Source organism: Lotus japonicus, chromosome 5, assembly GCF_012489685.1.
Source record: "Lotus japonicus ecotype B-129 chromosome 5, LjGifu_v1.2".
In the NCBI taxonomy this organism is placed as follows: Eukaryota; Viridiplantae; Streptophyta; class Magnoliopsida; order Fabales; family Fabaceae; genus Lotus; species Lotus japonicus.
Genome location: NC_080045.1, coordinates 21,257,410 through 21,272,277, shown reverse-complemented (window position 1 = coordinate 21,272,277; position 14,868 = coordinate 21,257,410). Strand labels below are relative to the sequence as shown.

General features: G+C 37.7%; 1 protein-coding gene across 1 annotated transcript; it reads right to left on the bottom strand.

Annotated features, from left to right (window-relative positions):
* Window positions 1–1,152: 1,152 nt before the first annotated feature.
* Window positions 1,153–1,902, bottom strand: LOC130719293 (putative F-box protein At1g67623). Its single transcript, XM_057569919.1, has one exon. The coding sequence runs from the start codon at window positions 1,900–1,902 to the stop codon at window positions 1,153–1,155; it is 750 nt and encodes a 249-aa protein (XP_057425902.1).
* Between the last annotated feature and the right edge of the window lie 12,966 nt (window positions 1,903–14,868).

The window sequence follows — 14,868 nt, the reverse complement described above, 5'->3', positions numbered from 1 at the left end:
TCCAATTTATCACACATGAATTTTAGTAATAAAATTTAACTATAATTACTTGACCATGAATGTGATAATATTCCCATGCCTAATTTTTATTTGTGTATCATTCCTATTACAAAAATAATGATTTTATCAAATGTTATTATTGATGATTGATCAACATGAAACAAATTTAGAATTTTAGCGCTGACAATTTATGTCGGTAGTAAAACATATTAATAGTTTGAAATTATCATCGTCCTATAATAATATTTACTTTATTACACGTTAAATATAGTAATAAAATTATTAAACTCACATGATGACAAAATGTAATAAAATGCCCTTACCTACCTTTAGTGGTAGATCTTTCTAAAATATACACATTTTGATTTTAGAGGATCTGTTACATACAAATTAGTCAATTTGGAAAGAATGTACAATTTTGGCTTTAACGATTTATAACAAATCAAGAGTTGGAAAAATATAGCATCCTATAATAATGTCTCATTTATTAAACGTTAACTTTAATAAAATATGAATAGATAAATTAGATGAAGACAAAATGTGATAAAATTGTTTTCCCTTGTTTTTATTGGAAGATATTTCCTAATATCTAGATGACGATTTTTGAAAACACATTAAATAGTTATTTTAAACGTGGAAAGAGTTTATATTAGTTTTGACAAATTATATATGTACTATGTAGTATAACAAATAATTAGTTTGGATATTATATTTGCTTATGTTGACAATCTATAAATGCAAGTAAAATTGATGAAGATTAAAGGCTAGAAATTAAAAATTAGAATTAAAACATATAATAAAAAAACCAAACATGAACCCAGGCTGAAAGCCTATCTACTGTAGTTAAATAGTGTGAAGACTCATGTGTTACACGGCATTCTAGTTCATTTTTTAGTCAAATTACTTAGTAAACTATTTCTAGTAAAAATATTCAAATGATAGACACTTTGTAACAATATTCACTATATGTATAAATCTAGTGAATATTAGTATCGTATGGAGGACTAGGATAAACAAAGATATAAACCATACGAACTTCAACAATACACGATAGCACATTATGTTATGTTTAGTTCAATATCTTGGTGGTTGAGAATAAAATTGATCACAAAAATCATTAACCAATTCAAACAAATTAATGAAATTATATAACTAATGAACATTGAATAAATGATAAAATAATTTCAACTCATGGTCCCATCTACAATGTTCACACAAGCCCAAGTCATCGTCGTCATCATCATCTAGTAATACCCATCTACCTGTCTTCACTCTCCATCCTTTGCATGTGCTCTTGAATTTGCATAGTGGACTCAGATTGTGGTTTAGCATTCTAGGCTTTTTCCACAAAGAGACCAATAATTGTTTAACTTTTTTTCTGCAACGTACGACACACTTGGACTTCCTCAGAAAACGCATATATTCAAGTCCTTGTTTTCTCAACTCATCATCTCCAGAGCATAATGAAATCATACCACACACATATTTTGCTTCATTGTGACCCTTTTGAGCAGCTTTATTCATGATGCAAAGGCCATCTATCTTTCCATTTGCATTACCAAAATATTTCCTCAGCCCTTCTCGGTACAAGCTTTCAACATTTTCATTTTCCCTGCAGCGATTTAAGAAAAATGATGCTTTGTTATTCGGAAGCCACTGGATTAACGGGAATGCGTCCAAAGAAACGCTTTGCAAGACGTATCTATCTTCAGTGGCATCTAGAAACTCTTTGCAGCACTGTTTGATGGCAAGAAGGTTGGTGAAGGAGTGTGAGGCCACAGTTGCAACCACCTTTACTAACAAGTCTTTTGGAAGAGATTTTAGGGAAACGGTAGAGTTGGGACCTTTACGAGTGCTTCTTCTCTTGGTCCTTGCCCATTTCAGTAATCTTGAATAAGTCATTGATGACCAAGATCTTAGTTTTGAAATTCTCTAAGAACAATCATGTTTGTCTCTATTATATATATGTAAAATCAAGGGTTTTCAACTTTGGTCTATGCCATGTCACATATGGAATCATTAGAAATCCCACCAAAAAGTTTAAACCTCCTATTCTAAATTTTTTAACGAATTTCAATGGAAAAATAATTCAAAAATAAGTCAACCAAAAAGCATCCCAATATGGAATTTAAATTATGTATTTACTTCCCTATAACAATATCCACTTTATTACATATTAATTTTAGAGATAAAACATTTCAAAATTTTCCCAAGGAAAAATGTGACAAAATTAAGTCAACTTTATAATACCATTGATATGAAATTTAAATTCTAAATTTATCACAATATTAAAATTTTTTCTTTATTATAAGTTAATTTTAGTAATCAACCATTAAAAAAATTCACATGGAAAAATTGTGATGCAATTATCTTGCTTTCTAGTTTCGGTGTTTCATTTCTAATACTATTATGCTGATTTTAAAGGAAGTATTAAACATTAAATGCTCAACATGAAACTAATTTATTGATTTATTTTTGGCAAATTATATAGCGAGCATAACAAATTAATTTTTTTAAAAAACTTTTATGACACTATATTACTATCCAATTTATCACACATGAATTTTAGTAATAAAATTTAACTATAATTACTTGACCATGAATGTGATAATATTCCCATGCCTAATTTTTATTTGTGTATCATTCCTATTACAAAAATAATGATTTTATCAAATGTTATTATTGATGATTGATCAACATGAAACAAATTTAGAATTTTAGCGCTGACAATTTATGTCGGTAGTAAAACATATTAATAGTTTGAAATTATCATCGTCCTATAATAATATTTACTTTATTACACGTTAAATATAGTAATAAAATTATTAAACTCACATGATGACAAAATGTAATAAAATGCCCTTACCTACCTTTAGTGGTAGATCTTTCTAAAATATACACATTTTGATTTTAGAGGATCTGTTACATACAAATTAGTCAATTTGGAAAGAATGTACAATTTTGGCTTTAACGATTTATAACAAATCAAGAGTTGGAAAAATATAGCATCCTATAATAATGTCTCATTTATTAAACGTTAACTTTAATAAAATATGAATAGATAAATTAGATGAAGACAAAATGTGATAAAATTGTTTTCCCTTGTTTTTATTGGAAGATATTTCCTAATATCTAGATGACGATTTTTGAAAACACATTAAATAGTTATTTTAAACGTGGAAAGAGTTTATATTAGTTTTGACAAATTATATATGTACTATGTAGTATAACAAATAATTAGTTTGGATATTATATTTGCTTATGTTGACAATCTATAAATGCAAGTAATATTGATGAAGATTAAAGGCTAGAAATTAAAAATTAGAATTAAAACATATAATAAAAAAAGAAACATGAACCCAGGCTGAAAGCCTATCTAATGTAGTTAGGGGGAGGGGGGGTTAAATAGAGTTTTTGAATAAAGGATATACTTTTGGAACTTTTTCAAAACTCAAAGATAAGAACTAGACGCTGAAGGATAAGAAGTGAAGCACGCAAGTATTTTATCCTGGTTCACTCGAGATAAAAGCTCAAGCTAATCCAGTCCACCCGTGAAGGTGATTTCTTCCTTCTTCTGATGAAGGCAATTCACTAAAATCAATGAGTGTTACAACTGCACTTTGCTACCTGCTAAGTGACTAACAATACACTGATTTTCTCACTAGTATCCTCTTAAGAAGCTGATCTACCGATCCTCTTAAGACTAGCTAAACACTGAATCAGCCTTGATTCAGTCCTCTCAAGATCCGACCAACCTTGGTCTCTTAAGGAACTTGACAATGTAGTGTAAAAGGTTTCGGGTTTACAATGAGTGCTTCTAAAAAGCTAATAGTAAACTTAGATGTTTAAGAACAGTGAAGAAATAATGCTAAGAGATTGGTTCGTAAATGTTGAATGATTTCAGCAAAGTTTCTTAGCCTATTTCTTCTTTCTTCAGCCTTTATATACTCAAAGACTTGTGATGTAGCCGTTGCTAGGGTTTTGTCCGTTGGAGTGGCAATCTTGTAATATCAGACTGCTAGGCTGAACAAGGTAGGTGGCGGACAGACTGAGACTTGTACGATGTTGTACTATGATAGCGACATGTCCTTTCACCAGTTGACTTGTGATCTGTAGTGCTTCAGATGAACGTTAGTGAAGCTTCTGATCATCGTCAGATTAAAGCTTTGGATTCTTCTGACCTTGCAACTTCTGCTTCTGAACAAGTTCCTCAGAACTTCTGATCGTCAGAGCTAGAATAGCTTGGGTCTTCATAACCAACTTCTTGCAGGTCTTCAGAACTTGAGTCTTCTACTTCTGGACCGTTCCACTGGAACATCTGGTCTTCAGAACTTCTGACTCTGGTTCTTCAGAACCTCTTGAGAGCTTGTATCTTCAGAACTTCTGAAGGATTTGCCACTGTTCTGAACGAACATGGTACGCTTTAGAGCTCTCTTTTTAGTATCCCTTGGTTCTTCTTCTTCTGAATAAATAGGCTTGGGTCAGATTCAGAATCTGTTTGTCACAACTAAAAAAGACAAACGTTAGGGTACCACAATTGTTCATCATCACAAACCTTAATTGTAATCATCAAAATATAGAGATGCAACCACTGATCAATTCTTGATCTTACAATCTCCCCCTTTTTGATGATGACAAAACAAGTATTTTGATGAACAATTCTTAAACAATAAACTTAATACACAAGAGAGAAGAGATCAGAAATTAAACTTATCCTTGTGTAACGGTTAGTATTGCTCATTTTGAATCTGGGATAACACCTGATTCTGAGCCGGGGTCTCCCCCTGACTCCCCCTGAATCTATGACTTGATGAGATGATGAAGAGTATAGATTCGGAGTCTTGGTGATGTGATCAGAAGATACGCGTATAAGGATGTATACTCATCAGAAGTGATGGTTCAGAACTTGCGTAGATCACATAAGAACATAGAGTCTTGTCCAGATATAATTGGAATAAGGCGTCAGAAGCAAAATTAGTTCAGAATATGAACAAAACGTATTCCTTATTTGAGACGCTTGACAATATATGTGTGCTATAAGTAATTGATACTTATTCTCCTCTACTGGTTTTATATAATATAAAAAGAGTTTATTAAAACCATTTTATGTACTCCCCCTTTTTGTCATAATCAAAAAGAGTGAAAAACAAAGTCACAAACAACAATAACAAACAAGTAAATGAGGCAAGGGAAGCTGTTATTATTGCTGAACGGAGAAAGAGTACAGAGGATAGAGAGGAATGAAGAAAACTAATCCTAGATACATAGGAAGGCTCGAGAATTCTTCATGGAGAGAAGTTGAAGATGTAGGGGACGCATGTCCTGATCAATTGAGGCCATCTGGGTAGCCAGGTCTTCCTTCAGAGCTTCATTCTCCCGGACTGCAACTTGATCCGCTTCGTTTTGATCTTCTTCATATTCCAGAAGCATACAAATGCCCTGAAACTGATCTTCAACGTCCTTCCGGCGAGTGGTCAGACGAAGGAGGTCATTCAGAATTTCTTGAAGATTCTGAAGACAGTGAGTCTGATGGGATGTTAGCCAACAGTTCAGAAGATTCTCAATCTTCTCAAGAGCTTGAGAAATTTGAGAAGTAGATAGATTAACGATCCATGGAAAGACTTGGTCAAATACCATAGTCTTGAGTTCAGAAATTAATTCGACAGAAGTCATTTTTGAACTAGAAGTAAGGGGAGAGTGAAATGACTGATGTGAAGTGAATTGCGGTGTGATGGAGAGGACATATTGCAAAGATTATAAGGAGGAAAAGTAACAGAAAAACATGCATAAAACTTATCAAATCATAAAAGCATGTGAGTTACTAAGTGGACGGTGCATTGAATAATAGAGTAAGAAATTAACACAGTCAACATGAAATAAATTCACTCAAAACAAATACATGTATGCAAGATAGATGAGAGAGGTTTTAAGGCTTGGAAGAGGAGGGAAGATGCTCGATCAGGAATTTCATCATATCTTCCATTCTGCAGGAGGATTCCTGAATCTGCCTGCTCTATTAAATCTGAACAAGTCCTTGCTGCTCAACCATCTGAAACAGTCTCTGCTGATCATCTTGAATTTGGTCAATTCTGGCAGCAAGAGTAGCAACTTCTGGAGCTGGAGCTGAGGTAGGAACTTCTGGAGCTTGAGCATGAGCAGCAACTGCAGCCTCTGATGACATTGCAGCATCAACTTGAATTGGCCCTTGCTTCTCAACTTCATTAGCATCTGCATCTTCCAGAATGACTCTGCCGTCAGAGCTGTCTTCTGCAAACTCTGCTGGAATCATCTCAGCATCTTCTGAGGTACATTCAGAGACAACATATTGTCTTTCAGCCATAGCTCTTCTCAAGGGTTCACAAACCCTGTGCAGCACTCTTTGCCTTTGCTCATAGACTCTCTCAGATGCATCATGAACTCTTAGTCGTTTCTCCCTGCTAAGCTGCTTCTGAAGTTCATGAGCTTTGCTTTCTGACCATCTTCCGAAGGCAGACCATAGACCATCAACAAGAGAGGCATCAAATTGATTATCAGTTACCTGATATAACCATTTCAGTCTTCTGGTGGCCTCTTCAGAGAACTCCTGAATGAGTTGAATAAGATTTTGAGGTCGGAAGGAGGTTGTCAAGGTCAGAACAGGCTGAGGAGTTCTGGTTGCATTGGAGCTTGAAGCATTTGAGCTATCAGGTCTGAGTTGTTCTGAAGGAATGGAATCAATCTCATGGTCCTTCTCTATGCCTGAATGATCTGATTCATCCATATGCTCAGCTTCAGAGATCGTTACTGGTCTTTGCCTTGAGGTAGCAGTCTTCTCAGGTGAGGTAAAACTCAGATCCCGTGAGTTTACTGCAGAATAGTTGGACAAAGACACATAGGAAGTTTCAAGAGCATCTTGAAGCTGGTCTTCGAAGTTGGAAGCTACTTGTTGAAGAGGCTTCACATTGAAGGGCGGTTCAAGGATCTGAACATCATCATCCTCGTTTTCTTCCTCAGCAGGGATCTCACCAGTTTGAGTTATTAGGAGGGTCTGTGAAGTGGATGGAGGCTTGGGAGTGAATTGTTGAACCAAAGTTCTCAGAGTAGCCTCACTTTGAACAATACCTTGAATGAAGGGACTGAAAGGAGGTACAGGTTCAGTTGTGGTGGATGTGGAAGAGGTGTGAATTGGGATGGAAGGGATGGCAGTGGTAGCTGTTTGGATAGTTGATTTAGGAGCTTGTGTTTCATCTTGTGTTTCAGGTTGAGTGGGTACTGTTTGGGTTGAGGTAAGCATGGAGGTAGATATTGTAAGGCCCAAGTTTTAAAGCTTTGGATAAGTGAATAAAATAAAAGAGTTTATTTGATTAAGATAAATTTGTGAAGGAAAAAGGTTCAGGAAAAGTCCAGGAATTTATCGAAAAACCGATAGGAGTTATTGCACGATTAACCTACGCCTAATCCTAGGTCAAAGGTATTAGTGAATAGTTAATTTATACCTTAGGACGCGATGGAAACTAATTCCAAAAATCTTAAGAGAAATGTTAGAATTTCTTTTATTCGTCTATAAACAAGTATTTCGACGCGAAACCCTGGAATGTACGAACGTCAAATTCCAATTCTCGGAATTTTGCCGAAACGGAATCCCTGATAGTTCAAAAACCCTAAAATCGACGGACGATGAAAACTTTTTCTATTCGGAGCTTCAAATGAAGATTCCACCCGCGATCGCCTACTTCTCTCGTTGTTTCTAATCTTTCTTCAGAAGGAAGTTTTCTCATCCGACATCCACTGCAAAAAGTAACTTATCGGGTAAAAAGGTTTTACACCGATTTTGCATTAGTCACCTAAAATAGAAGGAAACTTCTGTTGAGTTTTGGATTTCTGTCGTCAAAACCTATCTTAGAATTCACGGAGAACGAAGCCGGAAAAATAGGAATCACTCTTATATTTTTATTTTAACTCTATGAGTTAAATCCTCCGGTATCTAAACTAATCTGTACTGGTTTACAAAATATCTTCTCAAAATATCTCCCTAAAATATCTATTCGTTCTTATCCAGTCTTTGATAAATATCTATTCATTCTTATCCAATCTTTGATAAATATCTATTCGTTCTTATCCAAACTTTGATAAATATCTATTCGTTCTTATCCAATCTTTGATAAATATCTATTCGTTCTTATCCAATTTCTGATAAATATCTATTCAACCTTATCCGATCCTTGATAAATATCTACTCATCCTTATCTAATCTCTACAAAATATCTTTACAAAATATCTTTACCAAAATATCTTCTCAAAAATATCTATCCATCCTTATCCATCCACCAATGCATCCTTATCCAAACTTTGCAAAATATCTCCATTTCCTTCACTATATATAGGTTATAAGCTAGAAAATGAAAATTTTGCAAAACTCACCCATTTCTTTCCCCGAAACCGCGGCCAAGAGAGGAGAAGAAGAGGAAGTTGATCTTCGTGAATTCTTGCCCGTTTGCTTCACCGATCGTTGCTAATCGAAGACCTTGAGGTAGGTAAACTATTTCTCTCTTCTGATCGTCGTTTCTGTCGACTTCTCCTATGTCTTTCTGAGTACAAAATTTTGAGGTTTTTGTAAAACTGTTCAAATAAGCTGATTTCAGCGTCTAAACTTCTTCCCTGCATGCTCCTGAGCGTGTTCTGCGGATTAGATTTTGTCAGATGTCGCCGAAATTCCGCCGGAATCAATTCTTGCTTCAAATACCCATTTTTAAGCAAAGTCGCAACCTTTTAGCTTAGAACTCTCGACTTGGCTTAGTGCTAGTAGGATTAGTTGTCATAAACGTCGTTGTTGACATCTCCATCCAATTTGTTTTTCAAAAATCCAGTTTTGAAATTCTGATTTTAAAATAATGACCAAACTACCCCTATGTCAGTTTTCGATCCGAAAATTTTTCCGAGCTTAGATCCGCCTTAGTTACGACTTATGATAACCTAGGAACCATGTTTGATCGAAGAAAAATCGACCCTCCCAATTAGGAAAAGTGGCCGAGAGATATACCAAGGGGGGGAAGAAATCCGACTTTTTCGAAAACTTGTCCTAACGCGTTAGATTGGCGTACCACGGAGTTGTAGTGTTCCGTGTGACCCTAGGACTTATTGTTTGCTGAGTTTCTGACTCATTGTGATTGATTTCTGTGAAATTTCTTTAAGGCTCGTTTGAGGAATTCGGAGGACTTGAGGAGGAAGATCGTGAAGGAAAGTTCAAGGAGCGAGCTGGAAAATCAACAGGTGAGGGCTACTCTCTGAATTACTAGATAATGCTTTAGGTGTCGACGAATTCGACTTGATTTATGTGTTATGCACTTAATTGCTAAATGTCTGAAATGATTTCTGAGGCTTCGGCCGATCTTGTTGAGTACTTGATGCCATGATATTGTGTGCTAAATGATTCACATGTTATGTGCTAAATGGTTAATCTAGGATGTGTTGGAATATGCTGTTAATGCTTATTGATTGAGCTGATTTATTTATGTTACTCCACTTATATCTGTTATGCTTCAGAGTGAGGATAACGGGCATGTCATGCCGATTTTACTTTGGGATTTTGGGAAAGTTTGATGGGACGGACCGAGGTTCGTACCCTATTATTGTTTTATGGATCAAGACCTTCTCTAAGGAAAATGAGTTTGAAAATGATATTGGAAAAACCCCATTTGAATTCATGTAAGAACTTGGGTTGTTCTGTCTAAGGCAAGAAGGGCTTTTAATGAGGCATTGTGCCCGGCCAGCTTACCTGGGAACTTCTCGGGCCATTACTTGGGTGATGATGGACCTTTTGTTTTGAGACCATTTCTAGGGAATCATTGGAATTATGGGATCTTTGAAACTAATATGATTAGAGAAGAAACTTAAACAAATTCATAATGAACGTCCATAATGTATTAAACAACCTCAAAACCCTTAATATAATGATAAAAGACTCAGACGAAAGTTTAGGGCTCGAATATTAGTTTTGAAAAATGAGAAGTGTCGTCGAGTCCAAGTCTTGAGGAAACTTACAAGTTTCCGAGTATGCTTATACTCTTTCGCTCGATGAGCAGTTTAATGTTTGGCTATCTAAAGTTTAGTCGGAGACAATAAGTTTCCAAGTACTTCGGTACCTTTTCGCTCGATGAGCAGTTTATTGATTGGCTATCTAAAGTTTAGCCGGGAACCATGAGTTCCAAAGTACATTCTTCTTCTTTTGATTAATTCATTTTGTCGCAGAATCGACGTTTGCCTTAGGGTAGGCTTTTTAGAGACAATAAGTTAGCTAGAACACGTGATGACGTGTCGAGTGAGGTCGGAGACGTTGTTTGGCTAATCACTTGCATTCATGCACTCATTTTGAGGTTAATACACGGCGGATTACCGGACCTCGGTGGATTCCAAAATGGTCATAAGACCCGGATTTCCATATTTAGGACACTACGGTGGTCCTTAGTAGCAGACGGAATGGCAGACCTACGGGTTCACTGCTGATCTGACTACTTTTGTGTGGTGTAAGAGGCGCCCGAGCGGAATGGTCCCACTTTGGCCGGTGTTAGGGCTGACTCGATGGTGTCCATCCTTCTTCCGGAATGCATTTTGTTACCCAGCATTGCATTTCATGCAACATACATGCTGACTTAGTTGCTGAGTGTGATTGGTACCTGTTTATCCTATTTGAGGCATGCTACCTGTTATTATGATCTTTTATATTCATTGTGAAATATGCAACCTTAGGATGTTATCCCTAAACTTATAAGCCTGAGAGGCTAAATAATTATTATCCTATATATCTGGTTTTATTATTTATATAATTCTTTGGAGTTGACCCTCGCGTCTTCTGTGTGTGTTTGGGCGGACTACGCCATTGTCAGTTGAGTATGGCGGACTGGTACGAGACGGTCGTCCCTTCGGGGGGGACCAGGTTTGAGATGTTGGACCAAGACACCCCGGGCTCATGGGTGGTCGACCCCGCCGGCCACCGAGCTATCTATTCGGGGCGAATAATGGAGGATCGCATTGACCGGATACCAAGCCTGACGCACGGAGTTTGGAGGCACTACACTGTCAGCTTCAACTTGCCACCGGGTGTACACTGCGGGACTGGGCGGCAGCTGTTGATTTGGGATCGGGTGCAGAAGCCGCGCGACCAGCTGTGGGGACCGATGCAGTCATCGACATGGTCGTCTTGGATTCAGATTCAGACGACGATCTTGGGGATGCATAGTTGGGATTAGTGTAGGAGAAGCGTCTTGGCTCTGATGTTCAGTCTTTCGTTTTGGGCAGGGTAGGTCCCCGACCTTTAGCTTTTCTTGTGGTTCTCTTTACGGAAATCACAGAGAGTTGGTTGGACTAGGGGGTCTTGTTTTAGGCCATCTGGGCTGACTTATTCTGATTTTGAGGGTTTGTGTTGCGGACACTTAATCCTTTCTTTTGAAATGTACCTTTTTCCTTCGGGCGTTACTCTCTTTTGCTGTCCGTCACTGGAGGTTTACTCGTGACGTGGTTTACTACTTACAGCGGGGGCTGTAATTATTATTGTATATTAGTCCTGTTATCTTCTGTTGTCAAGCTCTATTTCTTTCCGTTTTAATTTTGTATTATCGAAAAAAAAAAATATATTCACGTTTTTCCGCATTAAGTATTTCTTTTGGTTACGAAAGTGACGCCACCGAAATCGGGGTGTTACAGATATAGGCAGGGGTTGTTCAGGAATAACTACTAAAGCAGAATCAGAGTTAATGCTTTCAGTAATTACCTTACTTGGACTTCTGATGGGAGTGGTTCTGGTGAGTTTTGCAGCCCTTGCAGGATCAAAAGTGCTCTTTGATCTTCTTTCCCTTTGTGCCTCTGAAGCAAGGTCAGATGCCTGCTTTGATTCTGCCTCTTTCTGTTGAAGTGGACCCTTCAGAGGCAGTTTCCTTCTCTTCACTAAGGGTACTTCATCAGAATCCGTGTATTCTTCAGCTTCTGAAGATTCCCTTATAACCTGAAGAACATCCTAGATGATCTCACAGTCATCCTGCTCATCTTCTTCCTCAAAAATAACTTTTCGCCTCTTGGCTAGAGGGACATCATCATCTTCAGTCTCCTCACTTGAGGATTCTTCCAAGGAGTTCTCAGAGCTTTCAGACTCAGATAGTTGAGGTGATTGCACTGAGGTTCTCTCAGGAGGTCTTTCTGGAGTGGGTTCCCTGATGACCACTGACTTGGATGCAGCTTTCTTCTTTTTAGGTTCCTTGGAGTGGGTTCCCTGATGACCACTGACTTGGATGCAGCTTTCTTCTTTTTAGGTTCCTCTATCAGAATCCCTTTGCCCTTGGGATCTGAAGGCTTGCTGGTTGTTTTCTTTCCTCTCCTCGTTGGCATCTCAGGAGGACTGTCAGGAAGAGTTGTGACAAATTCTTCAAAGGTGATAGGATCTCCTTCTCTTCTTAGCATCCTCACATACTCCAGAATGCATGCAAGGTTGTCCTTCTTGGACCAGAGAGGAAAGTCATCAACAAGATAGTTCCTCTGACGAACCTCTTCAGATGTGTCTTCCTTCGGTTCAATCTGAACTTTCTCAATAAACTGCATTCTCTTCAGCTTAGTTCCATTGAGAGGGTCTCCAATGGTCATAGCTAAATCATCATGAAGTCCCAGATCAAAAAGAGCCTTGACCAGTCGATTCTGAGTGAAGATATCTGAGAGTAACCTTCCATACGGAATGTAGGAAATAGACCTCTTGTTCTCACCTCCAGTAGTTCTTGACTTCTCAACACATTCTTTCAGATAGTTGAAAAGTAGAAATGGCAGACATACAGGCTCACCTCTAGAAATGTAATACATGATTACCTTCTGAGTTGCATTGAGGTAATCAGTTCCGCCTGTTCTGGGATGGATGCAAGATATGAAAATCTTCTGCCAGATCTTCATCTGAGGCTTCAGATCCTTTATAGCATATTTGGTCCTATCCATGGTCCAGTTGTCATATATAGCAAAGTTGACAAGCTTCCTCATGCCAGGAACATTGGCATCAACGTTCTTGATTCTTTTTCCCTGTTGAAACTCCATTCCCAGTAGCTTTGCAATGGACTTTCTGAGATTACAATCTTCCTATTTAGCACATGGGAGACGACGTAGTAGTCGTTGCAAACTGCATTTTTCCAGAATTCCACCACCAGTTTGTGGTAAATAGGACCACAGAGCCTATTGAAATAACCAGTCCAACCTTGTAAGTCGACTTGATCCCTGATGTCGAACCCATGATCAGCCAGGTTGTTGAAGTCCACTCTTGCTTCGTGGCACGCAACCAGTTCTTCAGCTTTCTTGATACAGGTGACCACATTGGGTGTGTCCAGAATCTTTTGAGCTTCTTCAAATATTTTAGTTTCTTGATCTTTGGCAGTTTGTTTGGAAGAAGTAGTAGCACTTGCTCTTGATTTCCTCGATTTGCCCATGATTTTCTGGTAGTGAGGTTTAGGGTTCAGAGAATAGAGGAATATTGGAGAGAAGAGTAAGAATGAATACAATGCACACGAAGAGTTTGAAAACCGTATGTGTAAGTGTGTGGGAGATCGTGTGTGAAGAGTACGTATAGTGGGTTAAATGGTAACCGTTGAGATTTTAAGAAGAAAAGAGTTAAAGCAAGATCAACGGTTCTAAAATAGATAGTCTGAAAATAGCATAGTGGAGGAGAGTAGGCATCATCATTATAGCAGATACACCACGCGACTCAAGGAACTATGTCACAAATGAAGTGACACGTGTATTGTTGCCTACCACAGAAGTTTAACCAGTGGGTTAAGTGCTTCTGATTGAGTAACTTCTGAAGGGGGTAACATCTGATGACTTCAAAGGTACCAAGGTCAGAAGTTCTGAAGAGAACCTTACTCTGGACAAAAGTCCATGTTCAGGTTTTCAAGAATAAATAAAAATCTATCTTCTGCTAAGGGCTTAGTGAAAATATCTGCCCATTGATGGTTAGTATCAACATACTCTAATGATATAGTGCCCTTCTGAACATGATCACGAATATAATGATACTTTACCTCTATATGCTTTGCTCTTGAGTGTAGAATGGGGTTCTTGGTGAGTGAGTAAATAGGAACCTTCTTCAGAGACAAACCATAGTCCTCCAGATGATTCTTCATCCATATGGTTTGTGTACAACACGTGGCAGCTGAGACATACTCTGCTTCAGCAGTTGATAGAGCAATTGTGTTCTGTCTCTTGCTTGACAAAGTGACAAGATTTGCTCCAAGGAAATGGCAGCTTCCAGAGGTGCTTTTCCTTTCCACTCTGTCTCCAGCAAAGTCAGCATCACAAAAACCTGAAAGTGTATACTCTGATGTTTTTCTATACATCAAGCCAAGGTTAGTGATTCCTTTCAGATATTTGAGGATCCTCTTAACAACAGTTAAGTGAGTCTCTCTAGGATCTGATTGGAATCTAGCACAGAGATGCACACTAAATAATATATCAGGTATGGAGGCATTTAAGTAAAGAAGAGAGCCTATCATTCCACGATAGAGCTTCTGATAAACCTTAGAGGAAACTTCCTCTTTCTCATGAATGCATGTTGGATGCATTTGAGTCTTAGAGATGTTGCAGTCACTCATGTTGAACTTCTTCAGAAGTTCCAAGGTGTATTTCTTCTGATGGATATAGGTGACTCCTGGTCGTTGATCTATTTGAATTCCCAAGAAGTATTTGAGTTCTCCCATCATGCTCATTTCGAATTCAGCCTGCATCAACTTAGAAAATTCCTTGCACAGAGAGGGATTAGCAGAACAAAAAATGATGTCATCAACATAAATCTGAACTATAAGAATATCATTCTTATAGGTTCTGCAGAAAAGAGTATTGTCACCTTTACCCCTTACAAACTCATTCTGT

Excerpts from the sequence above, each read along its gene's own strand:
- LOC130719293 (XM_057569919.1), bottom strand. The coding sequence starts at position 1,902 with ATGACTTATTCAAGATTACTGAAATGGGCAAGGACCAAGAGAAGAAGC.